This window comes from Piliocolobus tephrosceles, chromosome 3, assembly GCF_002776525.5.
Source record: "Piliocolobus tephrosceles isolate RC106 chromosome 3, ASM277652v3, whole genome shotgun sequence".
Taxonomy (NCBI): domain Eukaryota; kingdom Metazoa; phylum Chordata; class Mammalia; order Primates; family Cercopithecidae; genus Piliocolobus; species Piliocolobus tephrosceles.
The window spans coordinates 46,448,526-46,462,324 of record NC_045436.1 but is presented as its reverse complement, the minus strand read 5'-3'; the positions used below and the strand labels follow the sequence as shown (position 1 = coordinate 46,462,324).

The following is a 13,799-nucleotide window of genomic DNA, read 5'->3' as shown; positions in this document are numbered from 1 at the left end:
CATCTCTACTAAAAATACAAAAATTAGCCAGGTGTGGTGGTGAGTGCCTGTAATCCCAGCTACTCAGAAGGCTGAGGCAGGAGAATCACTTGAACCCAGGAGGTTGCAGTGAGCTGAGATCACACCACTGCACTCCAGCCTGGGCAACAGAGTGAGACTCCATCTCACACACACACACACACAAAATTGTTAGACTGTTTAGTGTTCTAGCTGCTAGATATAGAGGTAACTAAGAAAATTACGGGGTTTGTTTTTGGACCTCACGAAGCTTAGATTCTAGAGGACAGAAAAAGGCTGTAAACATATAATAAATGAGGAGAACGGTAGGAAAAGACACAAGAGCAACTTTATGGAGGGCCTTAAAGTCAACAGTAGCCATTTGAATTTTAAGATGATATGCACTGGAAGATTTAAAATAGGGTAGTGAGGCTGCTCTGCCTATGAAGTAGCCAATGGTATATTTTTAATTTTTAATTTTCTTTTATTCATTTACTTTCTTAATAAACTTGCTTTCACTTTGCACTGTGAAAAAAATTAAATGAAATAGGGTCATGAGATTAGCTTGGTGTCCATTTTAAGTCATTAAAACAAAAACCATATCAAAGTGGTTGGTATGTTTCTTTCCTGTCTTATTTTCTTTACAACTTAAAAAACATACATGAACATAAATTTCATAAAGTCAGGGATTATTTGTAATTACTTCATATGATGGTTTATTAATCACAGTCCCCTCTATACAATCAGTTTGCTTTTGATTCTATAAGGTGGTATAATATAAATTTCCTAGGAGAAAAGTAACCTCACAATAATGTTATTGCAGTTGACCAACTCTAACCACTGCTTTTGGAACTGCCTTTTCTCTTTGCTTATCACAAATATAAACACACACACACTTTTCATCTAATAGTATGATGGAAATAATAGAGACTCTAGAGTCAGACGTGATTTTTTTTTAACCTCCTTTGGCTTCAGTATCTTATCTATAAAATGCAGCTATTAACATCTACTTCCAAAACCCTGTTTTGAGAACTAAGGGTAAAGTATAATATATTGAGTTCCAGGAACACAGAGGTTGCTCAATAAACAATCACTCCCTATCCTGTGCTTTTTTTCTTTTATCCCCATCACTCAGCTCCCATTCTCAGATCTAACATATTTGTAAAACCATGTAATTAGCAATTGAGGCCTTAGACTAAAACTTTATACAAAATTTTAATGCCCATTACGATAGCACCCACTAATCCAATGATTAGTGGCATGACTCACTGCAAAAAAAAATCTTCCACAGACTTCTGAAAATATTTTAAAATGTTAAAAAGGACCATGGTATTATTACAGAATTTTTAGTTATGCTATAAAATAAATTTAAAATTGGCCACTTTCAATTGAAATCTTATAAAAGAGAGTATTATACACATTTTTTTAACTAGTGGCAAAAGAAGGAAATAAGTTTTGAATATCTTGGTATAAAAACCTAATATTTCATTTCATACATCTGTCATTCAAGAGGTATTTTTAAAATACAGTCATGGTGCTTTTGGAAGTCTAATATTATGACGTTATGTAATTTATATGAATTAATAGCATTATGTTCTCTTAAACATCTTATTTTGTAATACTCAATTTTTCAAGACCTAGTATTAACAGAAAGAAGAAAATGTTACAGACAATTCAAAGTAATCTGTCAAGTTTTAAATTTACCAATATTTTTTTCTTGTCTACTTTGAAATAATCACTTCACTGGTACCATTCAGCTATCTTCATTCATCCTGTTAGTTTCTTAGCACAAAGACTAATTCCAAATTTCCTCCACTCCACCTCAAATCCACACTCCTTCTTAATACTTAATTTCTTCTTAATAGTTTATTTTCTATATTATTTTTGTCTTCCACTGTGGCATTATTCCCAGTAAAGACAAATATCTCTGTACCTGTACCTTCACCTCCTGCCTATTGGAAAAGGAAAGTTCCAAAATCATTCCTGTCTCTAGCATGATGGATAGATCAATTAGCTCAATTCTCTTTTATCTTCGGTATCTTCCTACAACTCAACTTGGTCTTAAGTTCCCTTTTACTCAGCTCCTGTCTCCTCTAAACCGCTCTTCGTAAGACTACCATAATCAACGTGTTAAATATGTTAGTATAATCGTGTTTGTAACTTGGTATTAAAAAAACACACTCTAGCAAACTGAAGTAACAGATTTTTGTTCATTTTTCTACGGGACATTTTAAATGACCTATTTTGTCTGTATTACAGGGCCTTAATGTCTAGTTTCACAACTATATTAACCAAGCCTGAAGGGCGCTATAGTTAGGCAATATTTTCCAATATAAAGACCTCTGATTGAAGTTTAAACTCTTATTGTGAATCTTTGGAATTTGGCCTGAAAGAGAACAAGCATGATTGCATCTGTTCTTCCGTATTGTAAACCATCTTCAGTGTCAACATACACAATGAGTTTTGTGGTATTTCCACCTGGTTTTCTAATTTCAAAGTACTCTTTTGCATGACACAGGAATAAAAATACTTGAATTCTAATCTGCCATTTTCCTTACTCTCCTCACACTTTTTTGGACGGCTTATAATTTTCGATATGTGTACAAAGGCTCACTAACTGGTTTTTTGCTAGAGGCCTGCTACTGATACTGATGGCCGCTAAATGCTAGGTATGCCGCCGGTATTGCTCTTACTTCAATACCGACGTCGCAGGATAAAGGCAGTGACATTTAGGCGCGCAAGCGCAATTCTTAATTAATGAGCCAAGGCAAAGTCTTCTCAATCCGAGTTTTGAGTTTTCCTTACTTTTCCCCCAAATGCTCTTTTCCTCAGATTTCACATCAATAGCACTTTCTCGAGTTTTCACGAGTAACCTGACGCAGGCGGAACCGACGGAGACTAGCCGGCGAGAATCCTACGGTCGCAGCCATCTGCGCAGCGTCCGCCGGGGACGCTCCGTGCGGAAGACCGCCTGTGACTCGACACACTCTCCAGTGACGCGGCAGTCGCCGCACCTGCGCGGCGGGGCGGGAAGGAGGCTCCGAGTGCCGGGGGAACGGAGTCTACGACTCCGGAGGGAAGTTGGGGAAGCAGGGAGAGAGAGAGAGAGAGAGAAGGGAGGAAGAGACGGGTGGAGGGGCGGTCCTTGCCGGAGGGGCGGTCTTTGCCGGAGGTTCCAAGGTCCTTCACTTCCTGTTTGCCGGCACTTCAAAATCCGGGTCAAAGGGTGTCGCTTCGGTCTCTTTTACCCGGCTGATCCCAGCACCCTCCGTGACAGCGACTCCTGACTCAGCCGACAGCCGGCTTCTTCTCACGATCTGCTGAAGCCTGGACGCCCACACCTGACCCGGAACTTGGAGGCGCGCTTCCTCCACCCACCGGCTAGCAGCCCCGGGCCCTGAGCGCCCGCCGACGCCGCCGGGGGTCCCGACAGGCCTCTCCACGCTGATGCTGAGAGGGATCGAGGGCCCGGGGCGGCGGCGGAGTACGGGCCTCTGGCGCCTTAGGCCAGCCGCAGGTGTCGGTTCTTACGCTCTCCAGGCTCGCCAGCTCTCGCCCCAGCGTGGATGGGTCTCCCTGCCCCATAAATGTGGCTGCTGAGGCGGCGGTGGCGGTGGCCCGTCACGCTGCTGCTGCGGCGCTCCAAGTTCACCTCCGCCCCGGGGCTCTCCTGCCCCACCTCGGGGCTGCCGCCACCCGCTCCTTATCCTCTGGCCCTGGCCTTGCTGCGTGGCGACAATGGACAAGATCCTGGAGGGCCTTGTGAGTTCTTCGCATCCCCTGCCCCTCAAGAGGGTGATTGTGCGGAAGGTGGTGGAATCGGCGGAGCACTGGCTAGACGAGGCGCAGTGCGAGGCCATGTTTGACCTGACGACCCGGCTCATCCTGGAGGGCCAGGACCCTTTCCAGCGGCAGGTGGGGCACCAGGTGCTGGAGGCCTACGCACGATACCACCGGCCAGAGTTCGAGTCCTTCTTCAACAAGACCTTCGTGTTGGGCCTCCTTCATCAGGGCTACCACTCTCTGGACAGGAAGGATGTAGCCATCCTTGACTACATTCATAACGGCCTGAAGCTGATTATGAGCTGTCCGTCGGTGCTGGATCTTTTCAGCCTCCTGCAGGTAGAGGTGTTACGGATGGTGTGTGAGAGACCGGAGCCGCAGCTCTGTGCCCGACTGAGCGACCTTCTGACCGACTTCGTGCAATGCATCCCCAAGGGGAAATTGTCCATCACGTTCTGTCAACAGCTGGTTCGAACGATAGGCCACTTCCAGTGCGTGTCCACCCAGGAGAGGGAGCTGCGGGAATATGTCTCCCAGGTGACAAAAGTGAGTAACTTGCTGCAGAACATCTGGAAGGCTGAGCCTACCACACTGCTGCCTTCTCTGCAGGAAGTTTTTGCAAGCATCTCTTCCACAGGTAAGGGTCATTATCTTTCAAAATATCTCATAAAAATTCAGTATATGTCTCTCTTGAACACACACATTCACACTATGTTTTCCTACTGCCCTGAAAACATTCTTAAGGGAGAGCAAATCCTAATACCCTCATCCCAGATTTATTCACATTCACTACCTTATTCAGGACGTCACTTCGTACTTTAAAAACAGGCAGCGTTCCCATTTTAAAGGTTGAGAACGTCCAGGTCTAAGACCTTTGGCACTAAACAAGTTACTTAATTACCCAGCCTCTGCTCGAGTTATTTGGAATGCTTTGAGGATGACAGCTACTGCAGAAAGCTTCCATTCGTTAGTGACTAATGGTAGCGTGATGTTTACCATAGTATTTATTGTTCGTGTCTCTCTCCCTTTGTAATGAGTTTTTCCCCCATTTTTGTATTTCCTCATTTTTGAATTAATGGATTGTGCAGTTTGTTTTATTACTGGATTATCCCAGTTAACTATGAAGTTTTGAAATACTGACATTTTTTGTCTACAGTATCTAGTAGACAAAGGAGGGATACAGATAGAATGAGGGAAGGAAAAAGAGCACGAGGATTTAAATATTTGTTTTAGTGCCCATGAACTGCATTCTCAGAAAGCAGAGAAGGGTCACATGATACTTGCCTAGAAAATGCTTTCTCGCCCAGGAATTTTACCAGTACCTCTACCTTCCTTGTTCTGTCTTGGACCTTTCAGGTCTGAATAGATTCAAAACCGTGTTCATTTCCGCTCTACTTGGTACAAGCATTCTCCTTCATTTATACCACCAGTGGGGACTGTCTGGCTGTTCAGATTGAACTTGTGAGGGACGTGTCCTCTTTTTATCTTAAGAACCAGAAGTAAAGGTGGAGTTTTAACAAGCATTCTATGTTCTGATGAATTTAATATATTTATGAAAGAATTACAAACGATGTATTTGCAGTGTCTGAGTTGGTTTTTCTTTTCTTATTGTAATTTTACTTTTATTGCCTGTGTTGTCATAACTGTCAGGTTCTTGCCAAATTTTTTCAACTGTAGCAGTAAAGGTACTTGTCTTGGATTTGCTTAATTTGTATCCAGTTTAAGCAAAGTCTCCCCAAAAGTCACCTTAATTTCTACTTTAAGAGATTTTTTAAAATCTTCCTTAGAGCAATGTAATAATGATTAGTTTTAAGTTATTCTGGAGGGTCTGAAGTGAGAGTTGAAATGATACTTAAGTGCCCCCAAAAGTCACCTTAATTTCTACTTTAAGAGATTTTTTTAAATCTTCCTTAGAGAGATGTAATGATCAATAAGTTTTAAGTTATTTTGGAGAGTCTGAAGTAGAAGTTGAAATGATACTTTATGTTTCTTTATATTTCCTTTCTGATTAGTAATTTACAAGTTAATATTTTAGCACAACAGTAAGTCGATAGATTATGAAAAATTAAAGTAACTTATGGACTATAGCAATATATTTTAGTATTCTGTCTATAGTATGAGTGATCATTGCTGCTCACTCTTAATCTTTCATTCCTGTAATTTAACATTCCTTGTAAATTAGAGTCTACGCATGAGGGTGTAGCATAATAATCCTTCCTAATTAACACCTTTGCTGCAATTACTTTTTTTTTTGTAAAGTGTTGTTCTTTTTAAATACTTGAACGTACTTGCCATGTTCCCTTTTCTTTTTAATTGAAAAAACAGATGCATCATTTGAACCTTCTGTAGCATTGGCAAGCCTTGTGCAGCATATTCCTCTTCAGATGATTACAGTTCTCATCAGGAGCCTTACTACAGATCCAAATGTAAAAGATGCAAGTATGACCCAAGCCCTTTGCAGGTACTTCTTCATGACACTATTAATGGTAATTGTAGATTTGGGAAGAGGAAATACTTTGTATTTTGTGAGTAATGAAAAACTTATGAATGTTTAAAACTAAAATCATGGAATGACATATGTAAATATTATCCAAATAGATTGGAATTGTTTACCTTATAGCGTTGCCAGGCATCCCAATAATTCACAAATCTATTTTCAGTTCAACTTTAATTCCCAAAATATACACACACATACGCAGATGCTGATTGGATTATCAGTATACAGTATTTCACTAATTTCGTTGCTCATCATGGTTTCCTGCAACCTATTTTTCTTCTGCGTTTTTTTTTTCTTCCTTAGTAAGTATATACTTTACTTTCTCTCTCAACCAGGCTCAATGTGTAATACACTGTTTGCCTTTGCCTGTTTGTATTTTTTTTCTTTCTCAGTTTTAAATCAGTTTCTCAGATTTGGCAAGATACAGAATTCTAATTTGATAGCCATTTTCTCTTAGCATTTTAAAAATAATACTGTATTACCTTTGGGCATCTATTGTTGCCGGTGGGAAGTCACCTGTCAATCTGACTCATACCTTTGTGAGTAGTCAGCTTTTCTGGAAACTTTTATGTTCTCTTTATCCCTAATGTTCTATAATTTTATTCTTACATTTCTAGGTATAATCTTAATATTATTTGCCCTTCTCAGCACTTTGGCACTTTTATTCAGTCATTCATTCATTTATTCAAACCACACTTATTGAGTACTTACCATGAATGCCAGGCAGTGTTCAAAATGTCCTCAAACAAACTGATAAAAATATCTGTCCTATAGGCTTACATTCTACTTGGGGAGGCAGACAGTAATTTAATAACACACTTCATTGATTCCAACATGTCTTCTAATTTCAAAGATGTTTAAATGTAGAAATGCCCAGTCATTCGTGTCCTAGTTAAATTGGCATGACTTTTCTTGCCTTGGTGGTACATAAGCTAATTATGCATCTTAAAATTGAATTTGTTTTAGATTTGATTAAATATAATAAGTAAAATAATTTAGTATGTTAGATAGTGATACGTGTTTGAAAAAAAGCAGACAAAAAGAGGGATAGGAGTAGACAGGAAGGGGAACAGATTGTGGGGAAGTGGTTTGCAATTTTTTTTTTTTTTTTTTGAGTTTTTAATTGTGCCTTTATTCGTTAGTTCATTAAAAATGTACTTGTTTTAAAGATCCTATAAATAAAGTGACCACTCACATGGGGTATAGGTCACCCCTCAGCATGTTACTTTTTTTTTTAAAAACAGTATTTCTTATAGGAATCTTACTGATCACACAGTAGTTACAATAATGTCAGATATGATGTATACAGTCTAAACGAGACAGGCCAGTTAAGAATTTACATAATGTAAAAATACACATATTAAAAGTTAGCCAGGTGGACAGACGCATGCACTGGGGAGAGCAGGTGACGAACTCCTTTAACAATCAGTAGAGGGCCCAGATGCAAGGAATCTGGTTTTCCCCGTTACAGTAAACAGCTTTCACTAATGTATACAGGTATTCCATACACATCTAAACACACAAGGGTATGTTGTGACCTGCTACACATAGGGTCTAAAGTGGTATAACTGTGATTTTCCTGTGATACTCCCAAGAAAATTATAAATAGCAAACCCCATGCAGGTAGTGGGAAACACTGGTCTTTTATCACAGGTTGAACCTGAGGAGGTTTAACTCTTGACATTAGTATCTGTAAAGAGCGTACGGCTCTTTTTGCTATGTGTTCTCCACAACTGACATGCACTTAGCGTGGGAGAATTAATGGATGAAGAAGTCTTCACTAAGGTAACCGTGAAGTGAAGGCATGAAGGATGTGAAGAAGCAAACCTGTGGATATCTGAGGGGAAGAATATCAATACTGTTTTATAGTTCACTAATTTTCTCTTCAAAGGTGCTCATCTGTAGAGCTTACTTACTGAGTTTCTTTATTTCAATGACTATTTTTTTCTAATTGAGTTTTTTGTGTCTGCCTGTTCTTATTTAATACCTGACTGTTTTTGTTTTTTAATTCTTTTCCTGTGTGTGTGTGTATATTAAGCACATTTAAATACAATATAAGGATTTGGACAAAAGGGTTTCTGTGCTCCTGTTATAAAATTATAATTATAAGGTAACATATAAACTGAGGTATTCATATTAAATTCTCAGCTACATTTGTACTAACTTCACTCTCTATAACACAAACTCTAGGGACTTAGATTTTCTCTACCTTATCCTAACGCTTTTCACTTCATTGTTTAAAAAGGTCTTCCTCTTCTAGCATTTCTTCTTTCTTCTTGTGCTCTTAAACATTATTGAATCAATTTATCTGTAACTTTTACTTCCAGTTTCATAGTGTTCATTTCCTCTTTGACTTTCAGAAATTTGTGAAAGTGCTTTGTATGTATGAGAAAACTCTTATGTAAATGTTTTTCCTGTTGTGTGACCTCTACCCCCATTGCTTTTCATTTCTGATGATCCCCCTTGCTGTGTTTGATAATCTGTATTTTTATTCTCATCTCCTTGATATCTTTGTATTCATTGTTCTTGAAATTCTTATCTGACACCATACTGTTAGGAATTTCTTTCTGTATCTATTATTTTTATTTTCTTCCTTCCCATTATTATCATCACTATCAATTCTGATCTGTATGTGGCTGACTTCCAAGTCTTTATGTAAAGTTCTCGTTGTTCATTTACTTTTAAGAAACTCTTACCTTTTTCATCTCTTCATAATGTAACTCCTTCTGTGCCCTATTTAGCAGCAGCACACTTTTGTCAGTGTGACTGTAACAGCACTAAAGTGTCTTTCCCTTTGGGATGAATGTATTATAACTTTTATTTCCTCCTAGTAAAACAAATGCAGAGAATTACAGATTTTACAGCTGGAAGTGAAATTAGAAATTAGTTGGTCCATCACTTTCATTGCATGGGGTAATAGTAGCAGATTTTCTTTACGTGACATAAACTATTTAATACTCACCACAGTCTTTTGAAGTAGGTACTGTTATTGGCCACATCTCATAATTGAGGAAACTGAGAGGTTAAATTGTTTACCCAAGCTCATTCAGGTAGTAAACAGTGAATCCGGTATTTGAACTTAAATCTGGCTCCCGGTTATGAGATAGTCACCCATGAAGACACAAACCAGGGTAGTCAAGTTTCTCACTTAGGGCCACTCTCTTAGAGGCAGAACTTCTTCATGGCCTGATATTAGTGTTTATTTTTTTCTCTTTGTTTACTTAAATTGACACTAATTCTAGAAATATGGTCACAAACCTATAAGCAATTTTCAACTCCATCCTTTCTTTCATTCCCTTTGATTAACATAATTAATAAGTCCATTGGATTATTTCTTTAGGACATTTCTTAAAATGACGCTTATTCTATTCCCACTGCCCTGAAGAAATCAGTCCTCGTTGCACAGTTTTTTAGTTCGTCTTTTTGCTAGCAGTGACTTACTTTTCTTATCTTAATCATCTGGACTCCTGATTTTTCTCTTTCAATCAAGACATTGTAGTGACTTCCACTACCTACTAAGTTGAATTCATATTCCACTTCTTGGCATTCTGTCCTCTTAATTTTCAAGCCTCTTCAAAAACAGTTGTAGTACCCAATTTAGGAATTTTTTTTCAAGATGTATTTGGAAACTAGTTTTTACCTATTTGTTTCTATGGGGAGTTGTACCCAGTTTTTGTATTACATTTCCAGTATAGCCTGCGTGATCCTATTTACCCATAATCTACCTGAAGTAATTACTCTTATATAGAAAATGTAACTGAAAGGGATAGTGATATTTGTTTTTACCATCCTCCTCCCACTTTATACCTCCCCGTGCTCTATACTTTCCCAAACATAGCAGTGATCATGTTTACAGTCATTTTCTATACTCCATAGAAATGCAAATGTAAATCTAGATACCATACCAGGACCAAACAGGTAACATTAAAATATGAAATAGGCCAGGTATAAGTTAAATGTTAGAGAATGGGATACATAAGTACCTTCTAAAAGAGAAAACTGATCATGAATTCCAGTTGTCTGTTGATACAAAGAAATTGGAATCCAGTCTTGTTTGATCTGATTTTTCAAAAGAAGCCTGAAATCCAGTTTTCTTTGTGAAATTTCCCAATGTTTAAAACATTGGGACAAATAAAAGGGAAGGCTGCCTGTAGCCTGCAAGCTGCCATGTAAAAGTGGAAATTGGTGTTATTCTCCATAAATTACAATTAAACCAAGACGATTATGGTGTCTTTCATAATTTTGCCAGTTTTACTGTTATGGTTTTAAAGTTGCATGTATTTTTCTTTAGCTATATAAAGAAATGCTTTCATTTAGTTAATAAATTTGAGTTCCTACTGAGTGCCAGGCACTAAGTGCTGGGAATCCAAAGATACATGAGAGATTACTGCTGTCAAGCTCACAATCTAATGGAGGAGGCAGGTCGTGGAGTACGTAAATAACAAGTATATAGTTAAATGTTATTTAAATAGTAAGATCTTAAATCAGTATACTAGGGTTAAAAGAAAGTGTCCTTAGAATTCAAATTGATAATCACTGATCCATGGTGGATAAGATTCCTATGGTTAACCATAAAAATAGTTTATCCTGCAGTGCCTACCTGTACCGGAGAAGAAACAGACATGTGCAAGTCCAATCAAATTGAAACGGAACTGGAATATAATTAAAGTGTGGCAAAAAACATTGCATTCTGTACTGGCAGAGCTTAGTTTAAATGCCAGTACTATTTTTTGATAATTGTGTGCTTGTTGACAAATGTCCTAACTTTTCTTCCCTTTTTAAGGACAGAAACCATACCTTACTGTTATATTCTCAGCACCAAACACAATGCTTTCTCACTTAGTCTATTTGAGCTACTGTAAAAAAATATCTTAGATTGGGTTATTTATGAACAACAGAAATTTATTTCCCACAGTTCTGGAGGCTGGGAAATCCAAGGTCACCATGCCTGGCTAATTTTTGTATTTTTAGTAGAGATGGGGTTTCACCATGTTGGCCAGGCTGGTCTTGAACTTCTGACCTCAGGTGATCCAGCCACCTTGGCCTCCCAGAGTGCTGAGATTACAGGCATGAGCCACCGCGCCCATCCTTCAGTTGCTTTCTGAAAGAGTTGTATCAATCTTCATTGTGGTAGAGATCTAACTTTAGGGAGTGTCTCTGTCAGATCCCATATTACTTTCTTTTTTTTCCACTAAATTGGGTTGGTATTCAAGAAAAGCACTCATTAGTGCAAAATGAGGCCTTTACAATATTTACAGACTTAGTGCTCTTTTATATATTTGAAGTTTCTTTTTGTTGTCTTTGTATAGTAGGATTTTGAAAAAGATAAAGATACCTCTTTCACAATTCAAAATATAGGCTTTTTAAACAGTACATTTCGTATTAGATTGTAGTCACCAGGAAGGAGGAATCTTGGTTCATATTCATATATCTTAGTTCAGATTACATTTTGGCTGCTCTTTTTAGAGTAAATTTGCCTAATAAATTTTTGATTCAGGTTGAGCATCCCAAATTTGAAATGTTCGAAAATCCAGTACTTTTTGAGTGCTGACATGATGCTCAAAGGAAATGTTTATTGAGACATTTCAGATTTCAAATTTTTGGATTTGAAATGCCCAACCAGTAAATATATAATGCAAATAATTGAAAATCCAAAGCACTTCTGGTTCCAAACATTTCAGATAAGGAATACTTAACCCGTGCCACTATATAGCATAAATTTTAAGTTTTGCATTTATGCAAAATAATTCATCAGAAATTATTTTTATGGAAATATGTTGAATAGGAGAAACTATCAGTTTACAAGATTGGAAACTCCATGAGGACAAGCACCTGTTACATTCACTTCCACGTCTTGGTCAGTGCTTTTCCCCAGCAAATTCAGTAAATGTTTATTCACAAAGTGAGTGGTTATCTACTGTAACTCTTGTTATCTCTAACTCAATGAAAACATTTTCAGTAATGATTGTTTCGTTTTCCTTCAATTTCAGAATGATTGACTGGCTATCCTGGCCATTGGCTCAGCATGTGGATACATGGGTAATTGCACTCCTGAAAGGACTGGCAGCTGTCCAGAAGTTTACTATTTTGATAGATGTTACTTTGCTGAAAATAGAACTGGTAAGTGGGAGTGTGGAAATCTATTAGAATATATAGACTCGTAAAATCAATATTTTTATCTTTGGGTGGTATCCTTGAAAGCATCTAATTTTGAGTATGTTATTGTTGGTTTGTTTGGAGTAACAGTTTTGAATAGGCTTTAGAAATTCTTTTAAATGTCATTTAAATATAAGTAATTACGCTGGGCATGGTTGCTGACCCCTGTAATCCCATCACAAGGCGGGCAGATCACTTCAGGCCAGGAGTTTAAGACTAGCCTGGCCAACATGGCAAAACTCCCATCTCTAGTAAAAATACAAAAATTAGCTGGGCATGATGGTTCATGCCTGTAGTCCCAGCTTCTCAGGAGGCTGAGGCACGAGAATCACTTGAACCTGAGAGGCAGAGGTCATAGTGAGCCAAGATAGCACCACTGCACTCCAGCCTGGACGACAGAGCAAGACTCTGTCTCAAAAAAAAAAAAAAAAAAAAAAGTATAAGTAATTAAAATAATTTTTTCATTTTCAGATATCCAATATGAAAACATTCTTTCCATTATCTCTTGGGTCCACCTAATCAAGCTTTTACCACCATTACTCTACCAAAATTACCTTTGACACCAGTGCTTTCCAGTGTTGCTAAACTCACAAGTCATTTCTCAGGCCTCTTCTCATTTGACCTGTCAGCAATATTTGACACAGTCAGTCACTCCCTCTTGTTTCTAGGACATTATACTCTCCTGATTTTTGTCCTCCTTCACAGGCATATCAGTCTCCTGTACTTACTCTAACTTTTAGAATGCCTTACAGTTCAGTCTTTGGTCCATTTTCTTCCCAGTGCATACTCACAGCATAGGTGTTCTGTGGCTTTAAATAACATCTCTAATTTGATGACTGCCAGATTTATATTTTTAGTCCATTTTTCTCCCTTGAACTCCATATTCATGTATCCATCTATCTTTACGTGAATGTCAGATTCACTTTATCTACAATCTTACTCCTGATTTTTCCCTCCCAGACCTAGAGGCTCCTCTATTCTTTCATTTGCTCAAGCCAAAAACCTTGAAGCTATTCTTATCTTTTTTTTTAATTCTCTCTCAGCCCATATCCTACAAATTCTACTGACACCACGTTTAGAATATATCCACACAGAATCCTACCACCCTGATCCTACATCATCATCCCTTGCTGCAAGATTGCAGCAGCCTTTGTGCTTCTGTTCTTGGCCCCCTGTACTTATCACACAAGGTCCTGTGTATTCTGGCCCACTTTTTCTCTAGTCCCATCTCCCACTGTTATTGCCTCGGTCTCTTGCTTCACTTACACTGTCCTTTTTTCTTCATCTGTAGCACACCAGCCTGAAGGCCTCAAGGCCTTTGCAGTGCTGTTTGCCTTGCCTGTAATGCTCTTATCCCAGATATTTG

At 38.3% G+C, this 13,799-nt stretch overlaps 1 protein-coding gene across 1 annotated transcript in view; it reads left to right on the top strand.

Moving 5' to 3' along the window:
• The first annotated feature begins 2,988 nt into the window (after nucleotides 1–2,988).
• Nucleotides 2,989–13,799, top strand: part of USP38 (ubiquitin specific peptidase 38) — a 36,190-nt gene continuing 25,379 nt past the window's right edge. The window contains exons 1-3 of the mRNA XM_023225974.2: nucleotides 2,989–4,417; nucleotides 6,106–6,241; nucleotides 12,268–12,397. Coding sequence (XP_023081742.1) covers nucleotides 3,736–4,417; nucleotides 6,106–6,241; nucleotides 12,268–12,397 — 948 coding nt within the window. The 5' untranslated portion in view covers nucleotides 2,989–3,735. The remainder of the gene's footprint in view (nucleotides 4,418–6,105; nucleotides 6,242–12,267; nucleotides 12,398–13,799) is intronic.